Below are 21,260 nucleotides of genomic sequence, written 5' to 3'. Positions count from 1 at the left end.
TACCGTGTGAGGCTTTGGGGCTTTTCAAAAGATCCTTACATTTGTTGTATTGTAAAAGCCTTGTGCTGTGGGATGTTCTGTATGTCCTGTGGGAGCCCTTCTTGGGTTCTTTGTGGCGTTACCCAGCAGGTCCGCATAGAGGATGATTAGGACCATGGGCCTGAGTGCAGGTGTCTGAGATGGTCTGCACTTGGCTGTGCTGGGGGATGGTCTGTATGTCAAGTTGTTCTGATTGATCAATAAATAAAACCTGATTGGCTGTTGCTAGGCAGGAAGGATAGGCGGGACTAACAGAGAGGAGAAATAAAAGAACAGGAAGGCAAGAGACACAGCAGCCGCCGCCATGACCAGCAGCATGTGAAGATGCCGGTAAGCCACCAGCCACGTGGCAAGGTATAGATTTATGGAAATGGACTAATTTAAGCTATAAGCACAGTTAGCAAGAAGCCTGCCATGGCCATACAGTTTGTAAGCAATATAAGTCTCTGTGTTTACTTGGTTGGGTCTGAGCGGCTGTGGGACTGGCGGGTGACAAAGATTTGTCCTGACTGTGGGCAAGGCAGAAAACTCTAGCGACAGCCTTGCACTGAGAGTTGTGTTCCTATTTGTTTTCTTACAAAATTAAGTATTTTCTCACCTCCTTCTTTTCTTGGGTTTATACCAGGAAGTGAAATGAGAGCAATTATCTAATGAGACCCATGTGGGAACAGAGGCCCAGGTGCTCAGAGCTGTTGGCCAGGCGTATGTTTGTGTTGTCAAAGCAGCTGGCTACTCCTGAAATCATTGCTGATAAACAAACAAAACCCACCAAAACCCACCCAAAATAAAACAAACAGACAAATAAAAAACAACACAAAACAAAGAACCCTGCCTCAGTGTAATGTGTCTACAACTATAGTGCAATGAAAAGTCATATTATAGTTGCAGATAGCTTAGAAAGGAGAATTTCACTAAGTCCAGAAAGTCTGAGTCTCACTCCTTGCCTTAATTATAAAAATTTCTGTGTCTAATGTGGACAATAACAGTTTCCTTGTTCACGTAATAGAGCTAAAGAATCTTGGTAGGATTAGAAGAACCACTGGGGGCTGGAGAGATGGCTCAGCAGTTAAGAGCACTGCCTGATTTTTCAGAGGACCTGGGTTCAATTTCCAGCACCCACATGGTGGTTTACCACTGTCTGTAACTCCAGGGGATATGATACACTATTACAGACATACATGCAGGAAAAACACCAGTGCACATGAAATAAATAAATAAGTCATTAAAAGAACTAATGGGTGATGGGTAAGATGTTAAGCGTATGCACTATTAAGGTGGGCATATTCTGAGTGTGTCCTAAGGCTTTGGGTGGGAGGATTTACATCTTTAATTAACTTAGAAAATTTATCTTAAAGGTGTTTAACTTTTTCCATTATTTGGTATTTTTTAGGGATTAATTCATGAAATTATGAGGGAAAACTTCCAGCTTGACCAGGAGATCAAAAAACTTGAAGCAGAGTTACACTCGGATGCCAGAGAATTCAAAGTACTGTGATTATTTTATATATATTTTAATGGACATGTACTATTCAGAAAAAAATGATTCAGTTATTCATGATTAACTCTAAAGCATTTTAGCCACTCATAATACCAGTGTTTGTTTCAGCCCTGGCTGGTCTTGAACTCATTATGTAGACCATGCTGGCCTCGGGCTCATAGAGATCTACCTGCCTCTGCCTCCTATGCACTGGCCTTAAAGGAGTGCACCACCATGCCCAGCTTGGATTACTGTTTTTAATAGCCCCAAATGGAGAAAAACCCAAATGTTCTTCCATAGTAGAATGAAGTAATAAATTACTGTATACCCATACAATTAAATTCTACAGCAAAACAAAAACAAACAATTATATACAACATGCATGACTGTAACAAACATGGCATCAATACATAAAGGGCAAAGGAAGGCATTCCATATGCTCCCATTTAAATAAAGCATGTTTTGAGTTATATAGTGGTTCACTCTGGAGGCTGATTTCCTTTGGGACACCAGGAGGACTTTAGTAGTTCTACCTATTGTTTGGCTATTAGCTTCATATGATGTCTTCATGCACTATACTTGTGATGCCTATTTTTTTCCTATCACCTATGGCCAGCATGATAAAACTTACAAAACCATTCAATTAACAAAAGTTAAAAACCAGCCTTGCTTATTGCAGATCACTTTCGGATCAAACATTTGGTTTTCATCTAATATGCTTGAGTAATTTAAATGAATTTCACAGTTTAAAGAATTTGGCATAATCTGGACAGAATGACACACACCTTTAATCCTAGCACTTGGGAGGCTGAGGCAGGGGGATCCCTGTGGCAGGCTAGCCTGGTCTACAGAGCAAGTTCCAGGTCAGCTAGGGCTATACAGTGAGACCTTGTTTCAGAACAAACAAGTTGGGCATGTAATGATCTAAAGTCTCTCCTAGATTTTCCTGTATTTGAATGGACTAATAAGCTCTTACTCTTTGTTTCTTCTAGACAAACCAGGCTGTTAATAGCACTGAAACTATCACTTGGTTTTTATTTCCGGGAGATAGGATGTCCTGTGGTTACGAGATGGGTGACTTGGCACAAGACTGTTAGGATTTGGTTATTTGTCCAGCTCTGGCCAGATCAAAGGGCCCTGGGAAACCCACCAGCCTAGTGGACCCACTTTACAGGAGACCCAAAGTGGGGTACAGTTTTGGTTTTCTCTAACTCTGGAAAGTGCTCGACTTCAGAAGGGTTGAATACTGTTGTTTCCACACGGTTGGAAAACACTCTGCCTCTCTCCTCAGGCTTGGAGGATTTTTTTGACCTTAGCCTACAGTAGCTAGAACCCTACTGAGATTTCTTGCAGAGGTACAGTAAGTGTTACGAATCCATCGGAACACTCATTGAGCACTTGTGGTCTCTTTCTGATAACACATCTTATTTCCATGGGAGATGGATATGTGCACATGCAACCCATGGTGCATTTATGCATAATTACACATTTGTTGAAATCGATGATTTTAAACAGGTAAATACAACCACCCATTTTTTTTTAGTGGGTTACAATTCTTGTCGATAGTGTTTTCTTCATTGTTGTATAAATTTAAATTATGAAAATGATTAAAAAGTTGATAGGTAGATCAGATGTGGTGACATGCCCACATCAGCAATTCAGCACTGAGGAGGGTGAGGTAGGAGAATCCTGAGTTCAAGGACAGCCTGGGCTACATGGGTCCTGCCTAAAACCAAACCAAAACAACAAACAAACAAAAAACCCAATAAAGTTCTTGGGAGATTTGGGGCAAGTTGGAATTTAACTTTGGCAGTTTTCATATCATATAGCTCAAGGAGTCTTAAAAAAAAGAAAGAAATTATCTGGGTTTGCCATAAAAAATTCACTTACAGTAGGGAGTTCTTGGTCCTAAATAGAACATCTATATTACCTGCTTTGGGCTCAAGGAACATTGCTGATCAGAGGGTGGAAACAATGTAAGAGCCGAGGATGGGGCATGAGCAGTAAACAGATGTCTCTGGACATGACATGGCCATCATGAAGTTGTGATGGAGATGTGGTTGTCTGCACAAGATTGGGCCAGTCAACACTTCACCACCTATGGGGGAAGGGCCCATGAGGCTCCACCCCTCCCTGAGAATATAATGGCTGCTGGGGGAGGGGACACCATTTTCCCTCCTGTGTAACCACTGAGAAGTTGCCTTGCACCATTAAGTAACCTCCCACGCATGCTCAGGCAGGAAACTGATAACCAGACTCAGTGTGTCACAGATCAGATGTGAAAGGAAGGAGACTTGTGTTAAAGAAAAGGTTTCTTCAGTAGAGGGAGGTGAAATGAGGGCGGGGAATAGGGGTGAAAATTACTAAAATCCATTGCATTCACGTGTGAAACTGTGGATGCACAAAGAAGTCTCACAGTATACACAGCTTGAAACTTACTTCACTTATGCATCTTTGCCATGAAACTAAACCTAATTTCTAGTAATTTCCTTCTGAGATTGTGCATTACTGGCACAGTTACTTAAAAGGCACTGGAGACAGATTTTTCTTTGGGCCGCTAGCTCACAAAAAATGACACAGAGACATATTATTAACTATGAAAGATCGGTCTATAGCTTAAGCTTGTCCTGCTAGCTCTTATAATTTAAATTAACCCATTTATATTAATCTACATTTTGTCTTGTGGCTTTTTACCTCTCTTCCATCTTGCACCTCCTGTTTCCTCTCTGTGTCCTCTAGTGTCTCTCCCGTGCCTAGATTCATCTCCTCTCTTCTGTCTCTGCCCGGAAGTCCTAACCTCTTTCTGCCCAGCTATTGGCCATTCAGCTCTTTATTAAACCAATCAGAAGGCACCTTGGTTTGGCAAAGACACATTTTCACAGTACACAAAAAGATTATTCCACAACAAGGCACTTATTTACATAAACGGGTTGGGATAATTGGACACTATACAATATCAATCAGTTTAAACACTGGTTAGGAAAAGTGAGTGGATTATATACTTATGATTTCATCTATAAAATGATATTAAAGGATCAGCATTTGATTACCTTACTGAGAAACTGCATGGGAAGAAGCAATTACTATACATGTTAAGTAAGACTATAGTCAATATACCATAAAGCTCTACAGTCAGTGGAGAATGAATTATTGGATGACTAGATCATACCATTATTGGAAGGACTTAAGTTATTTCTTGTCTTGATTTTAATCAAACACATCTGTTTAAATTAGATTAAAGAGAATATACCAGAAGGAAAGCTTAAATTCGTCTCAGTGGAGAATCCTGAGCATGGTGGCCACTTCTCAAATAGCTCCTGTTCATTTCAAGTGAGCTCACACATTCTTTATGAGCTCCAGAAGGGACAAGCGCTTATCACCTTTGAGAAGGAAGAAGGTATGGCTGATCTTAAAAACATGACTGTGTTACCTTTATAAGCATCTGGACCTTCAAAGATCTTCCATAGATGTCTGGCTGTCACTTTAACAATCTGTGTTTGCTGTTTCTTCTTATCTTCATAGTGGCGTTCTGAGGCAGATGCGATTGATAGTCCCAATTTACAGAGAAAGAAACCAGGCATTAAGTATATTAGATGTGTTGGATATATTACCTATAATAAATAATGATGTAATACCTATAATATATACTATTATATATATAATGATGTGAATTACTGACAGTGTTATGTGTGCAGTGATATTAAAGGGTCCATGCTTATTACACATTTAAAAAGTAATGACTCTGGAAATGAAATATAGGAGTTGGGATCTCCAATGTCAGCCTCTTTCTAGTACATATGTCCCTTAAATGATAATAAGCATATTAGAACATTATAATAATATTATAAAGACGTAGAACTTGCTAGGCATGGAGGTACACAGCTTCGATCATAGCACCCAGGAGTCAGGAGCAGACTCTCTGTGAGTTTGAGGCTAGCCTGGCTTACATAGTTTCAGGCCAGCCAGGGCTACATAGTGAGACCCTATCTCAAATAAAAAATAAATGAATAATAAAATTTTAGAAGTAAAACAGTAGCAGACTCTACTTCTCCAGGTGTTCTCTGGGGCATCTCGTTTCATATTTTACAGTTCTATAAATACAAGATAGCAAAAATAATTATTGCATATATTTGATTGGTAAGAAAACAGATTCTGAGGATGGTTAAGTGATTTAGCAAATTAGTTACCAGTGATTAGACTGAGCCAAGGAATAGAAAGGTTTGGGATGGGACCTGATGTTGGCCAAGTCCAAAAATGTATGGGCCCCTTTGGGGCTTGGCTTCCTTGGTGAGGAGGATCTGAGTGCCAGCTTTGTCTCCTCTTAGAGGCAGGGTCTGAGTTCTTTGTAAGCCTCAGATTTTGATGACAGGCTTTGTGATAATCTGAACTTCAAGAGCCGTTTGTGCATTAAATGACAAATGTGCAGTGAACGCACACGATCAACACACCATGTCAGCTGTCATGGTTGCTGCGTGTGAGGGGTTTTCCAGATGAGGAAACAGAAGCCTAGAGAAGAGCTTCCTTTGCTGAACTCCAGAGCTGAGAGGGTAAGCCGAGTGTCTGTGCAAGTCCTCCTGGACCAACATTCCTGAGGGCAGCCGATAGCTCTTGGGCTAGTACCAAAGCTGGTGCACTCTGGTACCGCAAAGCTATGGGATGGGCCAATGTGGTCTTCAGGGACATTCAGGCTTAGATTCTTAGGATCTATGACATTAACCTGTGTCTTCTGGCATCTGGCCCATCACACTGGCTTGAAAAGAAATGTTAAAAGGAAGCATCCAGAAGGTCAAGGCAAGCAGAAATGAGGCCTCCACCCACCGGGTAATTTTGTTCTCCCTGGAACCATGCCCACAGTTGAGGGGCAGCTTTGTTGGCCATGGGTAGTCACTGGCATGTTACTGGCAGATATGGGAGCAGGTTTCTACATAGCAGTCACTGCGTGGTGGTCACCTGGACTTGCTGGGATTAGGAGTCGCTTCAGAAGCAGCCTTGATGCTGCTTGCTCCCTTGATGTGGTTCTGAAGTCCCCATGCTAGGGCGCAGCTCCAGGGGAACAGAAGTAAACAGGGGTTGCTTTGACAGTCATAGTAACTAAAGTTGGGATACAAGTGGCCCCTCTCTGTTGAGTCAGATCACCAGATGTTAGGGGTTTGGAGATAATGAGAGGATCATTTGAGTATTACTTCATTGATGTTTTCTGTTACCGTCATCTGTTGCCATTAGCAAAACAAAACAAAACAAAAAGCATCTAAATTCTCGAGTCATACTGTGGTAAAGTGAGCCTGAATTCCCACCCAAGAACACCCTGCCTTCCAGCCTCGGTTCTGCCTCAGCCTGTGGTGTGCTCCCTGGTTGTCATAAACACACATGAAGTTTATAAGAGAGGAAGCAAGCATCTCTTATCTTCACGATAAATTAGAATAAGTAGCTCCACATAGCGACAGCTGGAGTGTTATAAAGTCATAGCACACAGTTAAGAAGAAACTCCTGGGAGATAGAGGCAGATGGATCTCTGTGAGTTCAAGGCTAGCCTGGTCTACAGAGTGAGTTCCAGGACAGCCAGGGCTATACAGAGAAACCTTGTCTTGAAAAACAAAACAAAACAAACAAACAGAAAAACAAAACAAATCAACAAACAAAAAAGAAACTCCTACCCACATCCCTTTAAAACAAGGGTGGCGTTGTTCTTAGAACTTCTACTGGCTTTGGTGTAGTTACATTATAGAGCTTCGCCCACCTATGTGGAGCAATGAGACTGCTCTGTGATAGATACAGTGGCACTCTCAGTATTTTAAAGAGTGTTTATAGAAATAAGCAAAGAAATAGGTTTTTTTTTGGAAAGGCAGAGATGAAAAAGAGCACTTTCTCTGGCTCTTGTAACCCATGAACACAACAAAGGAAAAAGTGAGATAAAATGATGATAAAAATGATAGTGGCCCACAGAAGTGTTCTTAGCTTACTGAACAGGGGGAAATTCTGACTGAGCTTTACTGTACAAAGGGGATTCCCTGGTAGTGTACTGTGTGTCTATACCAAAGGATGAGGAAGCTGCCAACTTATTAGGCTTACGGTGTAAGAGAGAGGAGGATAGCGTCACCCCTTAAGATGAATTTAGAAACTGAAAATCTCTTTATTGCCATTTTTGCTTATACATTGTGACATTTACTATTTTGGTGGTAAGAGAATTGTAACTTGGAAATCCCAGGGACAAAATGGTAAATTTGATCCTTTGAAACTGAAGGACGTGGGGCTGGTAAGATGTCTCAGCAGGTCAAGGCACTTGATGCTGTGCCTGCTGATCTGAGCTCCATCCCTGGAAGAAAACCAGCTCCCACAAGTTGTTCTCTGACCTTCACACAGATGCCCCTCACAAGAACACCCCCGCCCCTGACGTAAATAAATATGATAACAACAAGACTGAAGAAAACGAGAAAAGACAATAACTTGTCCTTGAATAGAGAGTATAAAGTTTTCTCAGGATATCTTGAATGTCTACTTCTAAAATTGTGTTTCAGTTGCACAGAATGTGATATCGATGGGGAAGCATGTCGTGCAGATGGAGAAAACCTCTGTGGAGGTCACTGCCCATCCAGTCCCATTACACATCGGAGTCAGATTCCTGGTGAGATGGTTGTTAAAGCTGTAGCCATCCTGTTGGAGACAGGCACTTTTCTTACTTGGGATTATGAAATGCTTTCTCCCAGGTTCATGTGAATGTTTCCAAGATGAAAATCAATGTTACGGGAATTCCCGATGAACTGCCTGAAGATCAGACAAGAGACAAGCTGGAGCTGAGCTTTTGCAAGTCCAGGAACGGAGGTGGAGAGGTGGAAAGCGTGAACTATGACAGGAAGTCAGGAAGCGCTGTTGTCACGTTCGTGGAAGCTGGAGGTACGCAAACACTCCACCATTGCACACCGTTTCTGCCCCTTTGTGTATTTGAAATGTATTAGCATGATAATTGGGTGAGTTTCCTTTTTTTGAACACTCTTTTTGAAAAAATCATCTTCTTAGAATTGTTTCTTTAACACGCATGCGTATCTGTGCGTGCCATGGCACTAGTGTGGAGGTCAGAAGATAGCTTGCATCAATCAGTTGGTTTTTTTCTTCCACCATGAGGATCCTGGGGGTTGACTTCGGGTTGTTGGTTTTGCGATTAAGGACCTTTACCTGTTGAGCCATCTTGTTGGTCCAGTTGAGGTTTTCTTACCTTTATAAAAAAAACACAGAATCCGGGACACAATTTCCTGACTGTTCCTGAGCATGTTCCAATTACAAAGAACAACTACATGACTTGCAGTGGGTGAGATCACGTGTCAGGCAGGACAGTGGATACACGTGTGTATTATCTTGTTTTTAATCATCACGATTTCTTCTCATCATGACACTGACAATGGTGATGCATTCATGTCTCTGATGGGAGGTAGAGGTCTAGGGAAGATAGGTGATATCCCCAAAATCACATGCTGGGTGTGAAATAGAGCAATTTTGGCTGATTCTTGGAGTACACCTCTGATATGCTCATTAATATGGTTCTAGGGCTTTTCCTGAGTTTATGAATAATAGAAATCCTGCTATGCCAGTAAGACACGGACTGATGAGATTATTTTTTGCATGAAAGTAATATGTGTTTTTAAAAAGAAACTGTAATGATGACAGTGAAGTATTGAATATCTTCTTAAAATTCCCCTTTCTTTGCTGAAGAAGTATTTCTGGTTACTAGGGGACATTTCCAGACCTTTCTTGGGACACATATAAACCACCACTATTCCTTTTTTTGACCTGGGTCTTTGAGTAATGCTTATCACCCCCTGGTGGAGTGTTCTAGTGAGAAAGCCCTGTAGTCTCAGTACAGCCTTAATATATTGCCTTTGAAGTGAGGAGTAACTTGGTGGAGTTTTCGTAGGATCCAGATTTAAAATTTCCAAATCTGTAAGTTTAATTTATCTGATTGATATAAGTCGCTCCATCCCTTGTATGTATCCAGGAGAAACTCAATTATAAATCACAATGCAGTTTGACACTTGGTTAGCTTGGAAATCTGCTATTTTCTCCTCTGGGGAGTCCTTCCTAGCAGGTGTCCAGCCAAAAGCTGCACCTTTAGGTAATTCTGGGAGAGTATAAAGTTTTCTGAAGGTAGACATTCTGGTCATTTCATTAACAGTGTCTTATGGTCTTACCATAACCAGGTAGGTGCTGGAACTACCTGCCTTCCTCAGTAAAGGATTCAGAAGCAAGCCAAGGAAGACAGCCAAAGCCACATAGGTCATAACCAGTACAGGCAGGGCTGAGGCAGGCTTAATCAACTGAGGATCTTTCCTCCCTCCTCTGTCCTCTGTTCCTGCCTCTACTTACCATTTAAAACACTTTAATCGTACTATTTCGGGGCCCTCAAGATGGCTCAGCTGGTGGGTGTCTGCTGCCCAGCCTGATGACCTGTGATCAATGTCTGGAACCCCCAGGGTAGAAGGAGAGAACCAGTTCCCACTTGTTCTTCCCTGACGGCCACATGTGCATGGTGACATACATGCATACATTCATACACAGGTGTACACAAAATTAGTTGAAGAAATGTGTGGTTTACTGGCATTAAGTAAATGCACTCGCAGTATTGTGCAGCCCTCACCATTCTCCATCTTCAGAGCATTTTATCTTCTTAAGTAGCAACTCCACCCATTAAACAGTAATTCCCTTTGACTTCCCTTTTTAGTCCTTGGTATCCCCCAGTCTTTGGTCTCTACACACTTTCCTGTTCTAAGTACTTCATACAAGTAGATTCATGCAACATTTGTCCCTTCCATATGAAGATGTTCAAGACTGAAGGCTCAGCTTCCTTATTACATAGTCTTGTGCCTTTCGAAGTTATCACTGTGAAGTCTTCAATATGGACTGTAGAATTTCTTAGACATTAGCTGCCCACTTCGGTGTTAATTTTGATAGGATTCTGTTGGAGGGAAGTTTTAACTGTGATTAAAAATGATTATGCTATTAAAGAAAAACACGTTTTTTGTTGTTTATTTTCAGTTGCCGACAAGATTTTGAAGAAGAGAGACTACCCTCTTTATATGAATTCAAGGTGCTATAGAGTTACAGTTTCTCCGTTTATAGAGAGACGCTTGGAAAAGTACCAGGTAGAGTCACCTCTCTCTTCCACTTGATAGCCAGCTCACTGCTCCGCCACACCCCACAGAGACCATAGAATGAGTGAGCTGTGTCTGTGATAAGCGGCTTATCAATGATGGCTGTCTACGCAGGCTCTTCATTTTATTTTTGATTGCTTTGTGCAGAATGAGTTTGCATTTTAAAACAATACATTAATGCAAACTGTGCCTTATTTTAAAAACTGGTGCCAGGCCTGGTAGCACATTCCTGGAACCCCGGCTGTTCAGGAGGCTGAGGCAGGAGGATCTCAAGTTCAATGTCTAGTTGGGCTACAAAATTCAAAGATAACCCAGGCAACCTTAAGATCCTGTCTCAAAATAAGAAGTTAATAAAACAGGGCACAGGGGATGGGCTTGGACTATATCTCAGCAGTAGAGCACCTTCCTAACATGTACAGGGCACTAGAGCCTATCCCAGTGTGCAAACAATGACGACTCCCCCACCTCCCCCCAAAACCCCTGAAATCACTCAGATAATGATGAAACTAATGCTTCTTTTTGTAAATAGAGACTTATGTAGAGATATTTTCCTCATGTGTCTGTCAATCACTGGGCTTCAGACATAGTTCTGCTTAATGTCCTTCAACTCTCTCTTATTCCAAACCTGCTCTTGTTTCCTATTTCTTCTCAAATACTGAATAACAATACTATCTACTTTCTGAAATCTACCCACTTTCTAAAAGCTACAGCTCATATACATGCACACAGACAGACAGACAGACAGACAGACACAAACACACTTTGCGGGGAGTACTCAGCACTGAATCCAGGCCTTCATGTAAGTACTTTACATAATCACTCTATCACCGAGCTTCTCCTTCGCCCATTTTTTTTTTTTTTTGAGACAGGGTTGCCATGTAACTTAACCTCAAAGTCACCATCCTACTGCCTCAGTTTCCAGAGTTCTGGGAGGACAGGCACATGCTGTCATGCCTGCTGACAACCCATATTTTAGTGTGTAGTTTTGAAATCCTCCAGCATTCGTCTGGTCCCTGGTATTGCCAGTCACACCTCTGACTACCCATATACTGTCTTTCTGTCCTTTGAGTTGGCCCCCCACTCCACTTACCTTCATAATGCCACAGTCATCTTTTTCAAACTCAAGTCTTGCTCTGACATTCTCTTGCTTAGAAATGTCCTTCAGCTCCCATAGAAACTGAGCTCTTCAGAAGTTGATTTTCTCCTGCAGGTGTTTTCAGCCGTATCTAAGAAGACAGTGCTTCTGACTGGATTAGAAGTCGTTTGGATGAATGAAGAGATTGTGGAAGATTTAATCAGCATCCACTTCCAAAGGAAGAATAATGGAGGTGGAGAAGTAGATGCAGTCAAGTGTTCTTTAGATCAGTCTTACACAGCTTATTTTGAAGAATAGGCCAGAGGAACCATATGGAAATTGTAGCTTTGAGCCCAAATCACAAAATTACAAAATATTGTTTTCCTTGGGGAAAAAAAAGGAACTTTAATTTGTGTCTTCTTATTCTTCCATGCAAAATCTATTCCTGGCTGGGTGGTGATGGCACACGCCTTTAATCTCAGCACTTGGGAGGCAGAGGCAGGTGGATCTCTGTGAGTTCGAGGCCAGCCTGGTCTACAGAGTGAGTTCCAGAACTGGACAGCCAGGGCTACACAGAGGAACACTGTTTTGAAAAACAAAAACAAAACAAAACAAAAAAAATCTATTCCTGGATCTTAAAATTCCTTTTTTGTGCTGGGCAATGGTGGTGCAAGCCTTTATCCCAGCACTGGTTGTGTGTGTGTGTGTGTGTGTGTGTGTGTGCAGAGGCAGGTAGATCACTGAGTTCAAGGCGAGTTCCTGGACAGCCAGGGCTGCACAGAGAAACCTTGTCCCGAGAAACAAAAGGCAAAACAAAACAAAATTCTTCTTTATTTTCAGATCTACTGTGTGTTTATGATTGCATGAGTGGCCTGTGCAGGAGGAGTTTTGTTCCTAATCTCTGTGGATGGACTCTGGCCGTTAGTCAATACTAAGGCCTGCAGATGGCCCCCACCCCTGCTGACTGCCACTGTCTTGACCAGATGGGTAATTCCATTTGATCCCACTTGGCATTGCCACTCAAAACTCCACAAGCCCCAGGTTCTCAGAGCGGAGTGGCTGCTTTCTTAAAATCTGTTTTACTATACTGATTCCTCCCAGACATCCCTTCCCCAAACACACCTTGTAAAGGCCAGCATTTATTTTTTTTTTTTACATTTTTTCTTGTTTATTTACTCATTTTCATTGTGTCCTTTGAAACAGGGTCTCATTGTGTAGTCCAGGCTGCCCTTCAACCTCCGATCTCCTGCCTCAACCCATGTGGGATTACAGATATCCACCACCATGCCTGGCTTCTCCTACATTTTCATTAGAAAGAATCAGTTTAAGAGATTGAAAACTTTGGAACGTATCCCTGCAGGGTGCTAGGTGCTGTAGAATGCCTGAAGTCAAAACTCAGTGCTGCCCTCTCGTAGTCTATTTAGTTGGGAGAAAATCCATTTTATTAACATTTCATTGTTTTTAATTTACAGAAACCCTTAATAAAACTAAAGCTTCCCACTTAGAGAAAGTAAAATTCTTTTGACCAAGGAATCTTTGGACAGGTTTTATTCTGACATGTTTCAGGACCTGGAAACAAGATTAAATTCAAGCCAGGCATGGTGACACACACCTTTAATCCCACCACTCAGATGGTAGGTGGCATTTCTGTGAGTTCAAGTCAGCCTGGTCTACATAGATAGTTTCAGGCCAGCCAGGGCTATACAGTAAGACCCTGTCTTAAAACAACAACAACAAAAATAAGTTTGTATTTCAATACCGGCAGAAATCATTCAGTCTAGAAAACATTCTCTTGCCAGAAGGGGATTTTTTTTTTTTTTTTTTTTTTGCTCCTGATATTTTACTTATGAGTCTTAAAGTTATTGCCAGAAATGTTCATTACTTTTACATTCTATTACAAATGAGATATTGTCTCAGCTGTACAATTGGTAGTAAATATTTGTATTTATCCTCAAAAAACTCATTTCTTTTGTTATTTGGAAATAGTAAGATCATTTACAGCCTTCAAAAATATGAAGAATGTTTCCGTCTGTTTTCCATTACTGTAACACAATACTAGAGATCAAGTGTATAAAATAACAGAGTATCGGGGCCTAGAGTGATGGCTCCGAGGGCCTGAGCTGGATTCCGAGCACTCACATCAGTCAGCTCACAACTGTGTGCATCCAGTTCCAGGCGATCTGCTGCTTCCGGCCTCCTTGGACACTTGCACTCACATGCACATACCCACACATAGACATACAGATACACATAGACACACACAACTGAAAATATAATCTTTTTAAAATACAGGGCTGTTTAGTTCATAGAAGGCTGGGCTACCCAAAAGTGGGCTGCCAGCATCTATCTTCTGGGCGTTTGATGAGGGCCCCATTCTGTACCAGAGCATGACAGATGGCATCACACGGTGAAACAGAGCACGTAGGCCAGAGAAAGCCAGCGTTCATAGCAAAGCTAATCCCATGCCAACTCACTAATCTATGGCTCTGTGAATCCAAGAATGTATTTAACCGATTGGTGGAATCCCAGCCTTCAGCAGCCAATCATCTCCCTAAGGCCCCACCTCAAAGTGCCACTAAAATATAAATTTGAGAACTAAGTTTCTAATACAAAAATTTAAAGAAGATATTCAAACTATAGCAAATATATAATATTATATATAACATATAAAGTTATATATATAATATTTAGAACAGAGTTTGAAACAGTAACTTCTCTGTTTCTTTGCGGGGGGGGGGGGGGGGGGGCTCTTCTTCAAGTTTGATAATTTTACCTAACAATGGCTCTGCCTGGTATTCAGAAGTAGCTAGGTCTGAAAGTCACTCTTCTCTGTCAGGAGACTCACTTCTGTAGTTAGGTATGGAATGTCCCTGGCTGCTCCTGTGTTGAAGGTGAGTTCCCTAGCCACTGGTACTGTTGGTTACTTGATCTTTGTCATCAAATAGAGTTCTACCCAGTGTTTGCTACTCAAAAGGCCTCTAGGTTTTTTGTTTTACAGTCCTGGGGATTGCTTCTCCTGACTTTCCAAATTAGAAGTGCCAGAAGTCTGTATTTCTATAATTTTTTCTCTTTTCTGCTTTCAAGGTATGCTGATTTTTAAATAACACTTTATGAAGTGTGCTCAATAATAACAGACCTATGCTACTAATTTTCTGTTTTCCAAGCACTATTTTTAAGTCTAGAAACCAATTAAGTTCATTATCTGCCTTCCAAGCTGTACCATGTGACAGTCTGGCCAATTGTTTTTCAACCACATAATGTGGGGCCCAGCCTTCCAATTTCTGAGAAGTAAATTTACTGCCTGTCACGTGATTGGTAAGGTTGCTCCCATTACAGGAGCTTGAGTTGGAAGCCTGATTTCCAGGACAGTAGTGTTGAGGGGTAGAGACTTTAGGACTGGGCTTGTGGAGGGTGGTTAGGGCAAGGCACTGCTGCTACTCTAAGGATGGACGCATTAGGGCAGCTCTCCTGCAACTGAATCAGTGTCAGAGCACTTGTCCAGCATGCACCTGGCTCTTCCTGGATTAGGAACACACACACACACACACACACACACACACACACACACACACACACACACGACGGGGGAGGGGGCAGGCACACACACACACACACACAAACACACACACAGGGGCAGGGGCAGACACTAGGTTGTTACAAGGGATGCACGTTCCTGGAATCCCTGTCTGCCTGCCTTGCTCACCCCTTCCCCACGCTGCTCCACGACTGTGATGCCATGCACCATGAGGCCTTCATCAGAGTCAAGCAGATGCCCCTATTATACTCTTTCCAGTCTCAAACTGAAAAAGGGTCATGCTTTCTTTAGAAAGTATCCAGCCCCACTTTATTACAGTGAAGGAAAATGGGTGGAGACGGCCTCTAAGTCAAAGCTGTCGGTGTATTTTGGGTACTGTTGTGGGTTGTCTTTTTTTTTTTTTTTTCCTTTCCTGACAGGGAGAGCCTCTCAACTTTAGAATACCACTGTCTGTATCAAACAGAATAAGCTGTGTGGTGCCGATATGACAAATTACTCTGAATTCAGCGATTTCACATGACTAAGATGTATCCCTTGCTTATGCTGTGTGTCCATGACAGTCAGGGATCAGGTTTATGGCAGCATGTACTGCCTTAACATTTCTGGGTTTAATGGCAGCAGAGGAGAGGAATTGTTGAAACTGACAACTCAGGGGGAGGGCCATGAGCCAGAGCTGTGTCTCAAACAGCACTAATCACACCTACGGGGCTGTCTCCATGTGAGGGTGTGGTCCTTAGGCAGTGCTGCTCTTGAAAGGCGATTGGATTGGACAACTGAGGACTTTGAATTAATCAATTGATAGCCTGTGTGTGTGTGTGTGTGTGTGTGTGTGTGTGTGTGTGTGTGTGTGTGTGTGTGTCACATAGGTGAAGGTACCTGTGGAGACCAGAAGAGGGAGTCAGATCCCATGGAGCTGTGAGCCAGCTGATGTGGGTGCTAGGAACTGAACTCAGGTTCTCTGCAAGAACAGCAAGCTTCTGCAGCCCTCATTTTATACACACTAACTGATTTCTTTATTGCATTTCCATATTGTCCCCTCTACTGGGGACTACCTTCGGGTCTGTCTCACTGCCTTCAGCCCCTTAGTCTACCTCCTACCCCAGTATTTGCTCCTCCTACTTCTACATTACACACACTCTATTATTCTCCCCAGAAGGCCTTTAAATCTTTTCTTAGGGAGTGGGGAGATGGCTCAGCAAACAAAGCTCTTGCTACTCAAGCCCGACAGCCTGAGTTTGATCCCCGGAGCCCGTAGTTTCATGTACGCAGGTCTTAAGGTAAAAAGGGAGACAGAGACAGGAGGATTACCCAGGAGCTAGTGGGCCAGCTAGCCTGGAGTATAGAGTGATCAGAAAAAAGAGTGATCTGGTCTCTTTGCCTAGGTGCAAGCTGAGAACAGACTCCTGAAAGTTGCCTTCTGATTTCTAGACATGTGCCATGGCACACACAGACACAGACACACAGACACAGACACACAGACACACACACAAATATACATACATACATAAATACATAATAAATAAAAGATACCCCCTTTTATCACCTCTCATGTGCCCCTTTCTCCTTTCTTGGCCTCTACACACAAACACATCAATATAAAAAATGAGAAGCTCGGATCTGTGTATGAGAGAGAACACGTGACCTTCGTTTTTCTGGGCCTGTGTTACTCTGAGTGTTTTCCAGTTGATAACAGCACTGGGGTTGTGGAAACTCGGAGGTGTGCCTTGGGGGTGGTAGGTCCCCAGGGCTGTAACTTGGAAGGGTGTGTCTCCTCTCGGGACCTTTCTCTTCTTCCTCCTTTTTGTCTTCTTTCTTCTTTCCTTCCATCTTCTCCTCTTAGTTTCTCCACAGTTGTGCTATTTTGTCTTCTAGTATATTCTCTCTACTGTGATGTTCTAGCTCACCTCAGCCCCAGAGCAGTACCAGCCTACCATGACTGGCATCTTTGATGCTGTAAGCCAAAACAAACCTTTCTCCTTTAAATTGAGTTTTGTAGCTACTGTGCCAGAGCAACAAAAAGTGACTAACATAGTATTAAAAAGGAAAAGATGCTCATTATATATAATGAAATTAATCTATATTTATATATTATGTAAAATTGCATATAATGAAAATAATATATAATTATATATAATGAAAATAATACTCCATAATAATGGTAAATATATTTATGTCTTTTTTTCTATGAATACGTTCCCAGCACCTCATTTTTCTAGGTTGCAAATAAATTCTGTGCTAGGTTATCACTTCCTTACTGCTCAACATTAAGGTGGTTCTGATTTTTTCCCACATGTGACATCTGTGATGTGTATAAATTCTTATACCCTCAGGGTCACAAATCGATTTTTATAGTTCTGATCTTACTTTATAGTGGTTCTTTGGGGGCCAGAAGGTCGAAGGCTAGAAGTTCTCTTAAACATCCTGGTGTGTGATGATTATGCTAAGCATTTACATATACACTTCTCTTTGGATCAAATTTTCACTTGCTTTGGGTAGCTATTGATGAGTGGAATTTCTTGGCCATATGGTAAATTTATATTTAACTTTTGCGAAGCTGATGAACTTTTAAAAAGTGACTATAACATTTTTTATATTCCCATCTAGCAATGTGTGAAGGTTTTCATTTCTCCACATTCTTAACATTTGTATACATACAAAATCAGTAGCTTTGTGGGCTGAAGAGATGGCTCATTGTTTAAGAGCCCATATTGTTCTTGCAGAGGACCTGAGTTTGATTCCCAGAGCCCATATTAGGCAACTCACAACTGCCTATAACTCCAGCTCCTGAGGATCTGACATCTCTCTGTCTTCCTCAGAGGTGCGCGCGCACACACACACACACACACACACACACACACACACACACAAATAATTAAAAAATGACTGTAGATTTATATAGTCAGTACCTTGCTCTGAATTACTTTGTTTTATGAAGCAATAGTTGGTTCTATTTTGAGGGCAAATGACCAGATATCTTATTTGTGCAAATAAACAGCCATCATCTGTCTGTCACAAATCATGGCACAGATTCATCTTTTAACTTATTCATACAAATACAATTCTATCATCTGTGTGCTTTCTGAAGTAAATCAGGAACATATGGGTTCATGGCATAACAAACACATGTCAGAAAAGCAGGCCCATGAGTTCATTGAACACATTAGACTGCCCCACGACGCTGCCTCCTCTCATGGGCCAGATCAGGAAGTACACCTCTCAAGGTTCATGACAATACCTGGATCTGTCAGCAGACCATCCAGTACATACAGGTGGGATCATGGGTGAGGGACTCTCAGTTCTGTTTCCAAGACTATGCTCAAGACAAGTAGTATTTTTAAATATATTTCATGTGTATATTTATGCATCTTTGGTGAAATATAAATTACATTTTTATTCACTTTTAAATTTGGTTGCCTTGTTTTTTAGTTGTATAAATTCTTGCATGGTCTATATAAAAACAATTTATCAGCTTGGCGTGGTGTCAAGTGGAGCTGTCATCCACATGTCACTTCAGTGGCCAACACTGTTTGCAAGGTGTGTTTCAAAAGGTGTCAAGGGGCAATTAAACAGTCCCACCCAGATATGGGAAACATCCTTTTCCCTAGTATTTCATTGGTCAAATGAATCACATGTCTACGCTCAATGACAGTGAGAAAGGAAGAGAAAGCTGTTCATGTGTTTGATGGAGAAAAACAAGGGTTAGTGGTGAGCAGCACCAGCGTTCCTGTGTACAACACACACACACACACACACACACACACACACACACACACACACACACACATACTTCATTCTGTTGGCCCGAATTGTCTGTTGGAAGACATTTGCGCTGTTTCTATCTTTTGACTGTGATGAAAACGTTACAAAACATGGGTGCAAAAATAGGTCTTTGGGGCCCTGCCTTCAGTTTTACGTGTATATTGAGAAAGAAATGGAATGCTGGGTTCTATAATTACAAGACTTTGAATATAACCACACTGTTTCCATGAAGCTGTACTGTTTACATCATGGCCAGCATTAAGCAAGTGTTTCAACTTTTTCACATCTTTATCATTACTGCTTTTGTGCCCCCCCCCCCCCCGTTTTTGGTTTCTTTTCTTTCTTTTTCTTTCTTTCTTTCTTTCTTTCTTTCTTTCTTTCTTTCTTTCTTTCTTTCTTTCTTTCTTTCTTTCTTTCTTTCTTTCTTTCTTTCTCTCTCTCTCTCTCTCTCTCTCTCTCTCTCTCTCTCTCTCTCTCTCTCTCTTTCTTTCTTTCAAGATTTATTATGTATACAGCATGTATGACTGCAGGCCAGAAGGGGGCACCAGATCTCCTTACAGATGGTTGTGAGCCACCATGTGGTTGCTAGGAATTGAATTCAGGACCTCTGGACCTCTGGAAGAGCAGTCAGTGCTCTTAACCTCTGAGCCATCTCTCCAGCCCCCGTTTTTGGTTTCTTGAGACAAGATTGCTCTGTGTAACAGCTCTGGATGTCCTGGAACTTGCTTTGTATTCCAGGCTGTCCTTAAACTCATAGAGATCCACCTGCCTCTGCCTCCTGAATGCTGATATTAAAGGCATGTGTCACCACCATCCAGCAGTTATTTTCCATCCTTAAATAACTCCTGCCCTAAAGGTTATAGTATATGGCCTCACAGTGATTTTGATTTATGTTTTCATGGGGCTTCTCTCTATGAGCCAGTTCCTCATAACGAAACCCTATCTATATGCATTGTAGGTTGCTGTTTCCTCTGATAACCTATGTTGTCAAATAATTATCAAGATGAGTACCAAGACCATTCAATGGAAAAAGGACAGTCTTCCCAATGAATGGTTTTGAGACATTTTGTATGCAACATCCACAAAAGAGAAGCCCCATGACCTGCTGTTTGCAAGCCAGGGGCACGGGGAAGCTAATGATATGTCTCCAGTCTAAGTCAGTAATGGCAGGAGATAGATGTCCTTTTTCTAATAAAACAAAAAAATATGAAAGGATAATTAATAAAATAAGTTGAGTTTGGCCAAGTGTGGGGCTATATACTGTAATTCCAGACCTTGGGAGTCTGAGGCAGAAACAGCTGTATCCTGAACTCAAAATCAGAGTGCTCTGTGTAGTAAGATCTCCTGTCCTAAAAAAGAGGTGTCCTTGGTGGCTGTTTTCCTTATGTTTTATTCTACTGGAATCACAGTAAACTAGATAACGCTACACATTGGTAAGGGGAGATCCTTCTTATTTTTATTAACTCTACCAATTAAATGCTTCTTTTCCCTGGAAGCCCTTTTCTTCTTCTTCTTCTTCTTCTTCTCCTCCTCCTCCTCCTCCTCCTCCTCCTCCTCCCTCCTCCTCCTCCTTCTTCTTCCTCTCCTCCTCCTCCTTCTTTTAAAAGTTTTATTTATTTATTATGTTATGTATACAGTATTCTGTCTGCATGTATACCTGCATGCCAGAAGAGGGCAGCACCAGGTCTCATTATAGATGGTTGTAAGCCACCATGTGGTTGCTAGGAATTGAACTTAGGACCTCTGAAAGAGCAGTCAGTGCTCTTAAACCTTTGAACCATCTCTCCAGCCTCCTCTCCTGGAAACATTTCTACAGACATATCCAGAAAGGATGTTTTTTACCAGCTAATTGATCATCCCTTAGCCCAAGGTAGCACATCACTATTCCACCACCTTATTAGTCAGCCTTCTGTCAGGGGAAAAAATATCTGAGATAATCAACTTTAAAGGAGGAAAGACATTTTAGTTCACAGCTTCAAAGACTTCAGTCCATGCTCCCTTTGCTCTCTTGCTTTAAGCCTGTGGCATGGAAGTGTATCAATGACCAAAAGTGAGGTAAAGTAAAGCTGTTGTACTTCTGGTGACCAGGAAGCAAAGACAGGGGAAGGGAAGTGTTGTAGAATATTGAGGTATGTTACTTTTGTTTATGTTGTATTTGTTTAACTTGGTGAAACTGTTTTACTGTGCCTGTCTAAAATACCTGATGGTCTAATAAAGAACTGACTGGCCCATAGC

At 41.7% G+C, this 21,260-nt stretch overlaps 1 protein-coding gene across 1 annotated transcript in view; it reads left to right on the top strand.

The window, feature by feature from the left end:
* Nmi (N-myc and STAT interactor) overlaps positions 1 to 12,140 on the top strand; it is a 20,668-nt gene extending 8,528 nt beyond the window's left edge. Inside the window, exons 3-8 of the mRNA XM_028878370.2 lie at positions 1,430 to 1,525; positions 4,751 to 4,913; positions 8,032 to 8,138; positions 8,221 to 8,407; positions 10,541 to 10,647; positions 11,867 to 12,140. Coding sequence (XP_028734203.1) covers positions 1,430 to 1,525; positions 4,751 to 4,913; positions 8,032 to 8,138; positions 8,221 to 8,407; positions 10,541 to 10,647; positions 11,867 to 12,049 — 843 coding nt within the window. The 3' untranslated portion in view covers positions 12,050 to 12,140. The remainder of the gene's footprint in view (positions 1 to 1,429; positions 1,526 to 4,750; positions 4,914 to 8,031; positions 8,139 to 8,220; positions 8,408 to 10,540; positions 10,648 to 11,866) is intronic.
* The last annotated feature ends 9,120 nt before the right edge of the window (positions 12,141 to 21,260 follow it).

Source organism: Peromyscus leucopus, chromosome 4 (genome assembly GCF_004664715.2).
Source record: "Peromyscus leucopus breed LL Stock chromosome 4, UCI_PerLeu_2.1, whole genome shotgun sequence".
Taxonomy (NCBI): Eukaryota; Metazoa; Chordata; class Mammalia; order Rodentia; family Cricetidae; genus Peromyscus; species Peromyscus leucopus.
This window is presented reverse-complemented; position numbering and strand designations above follow the sequence as displayed.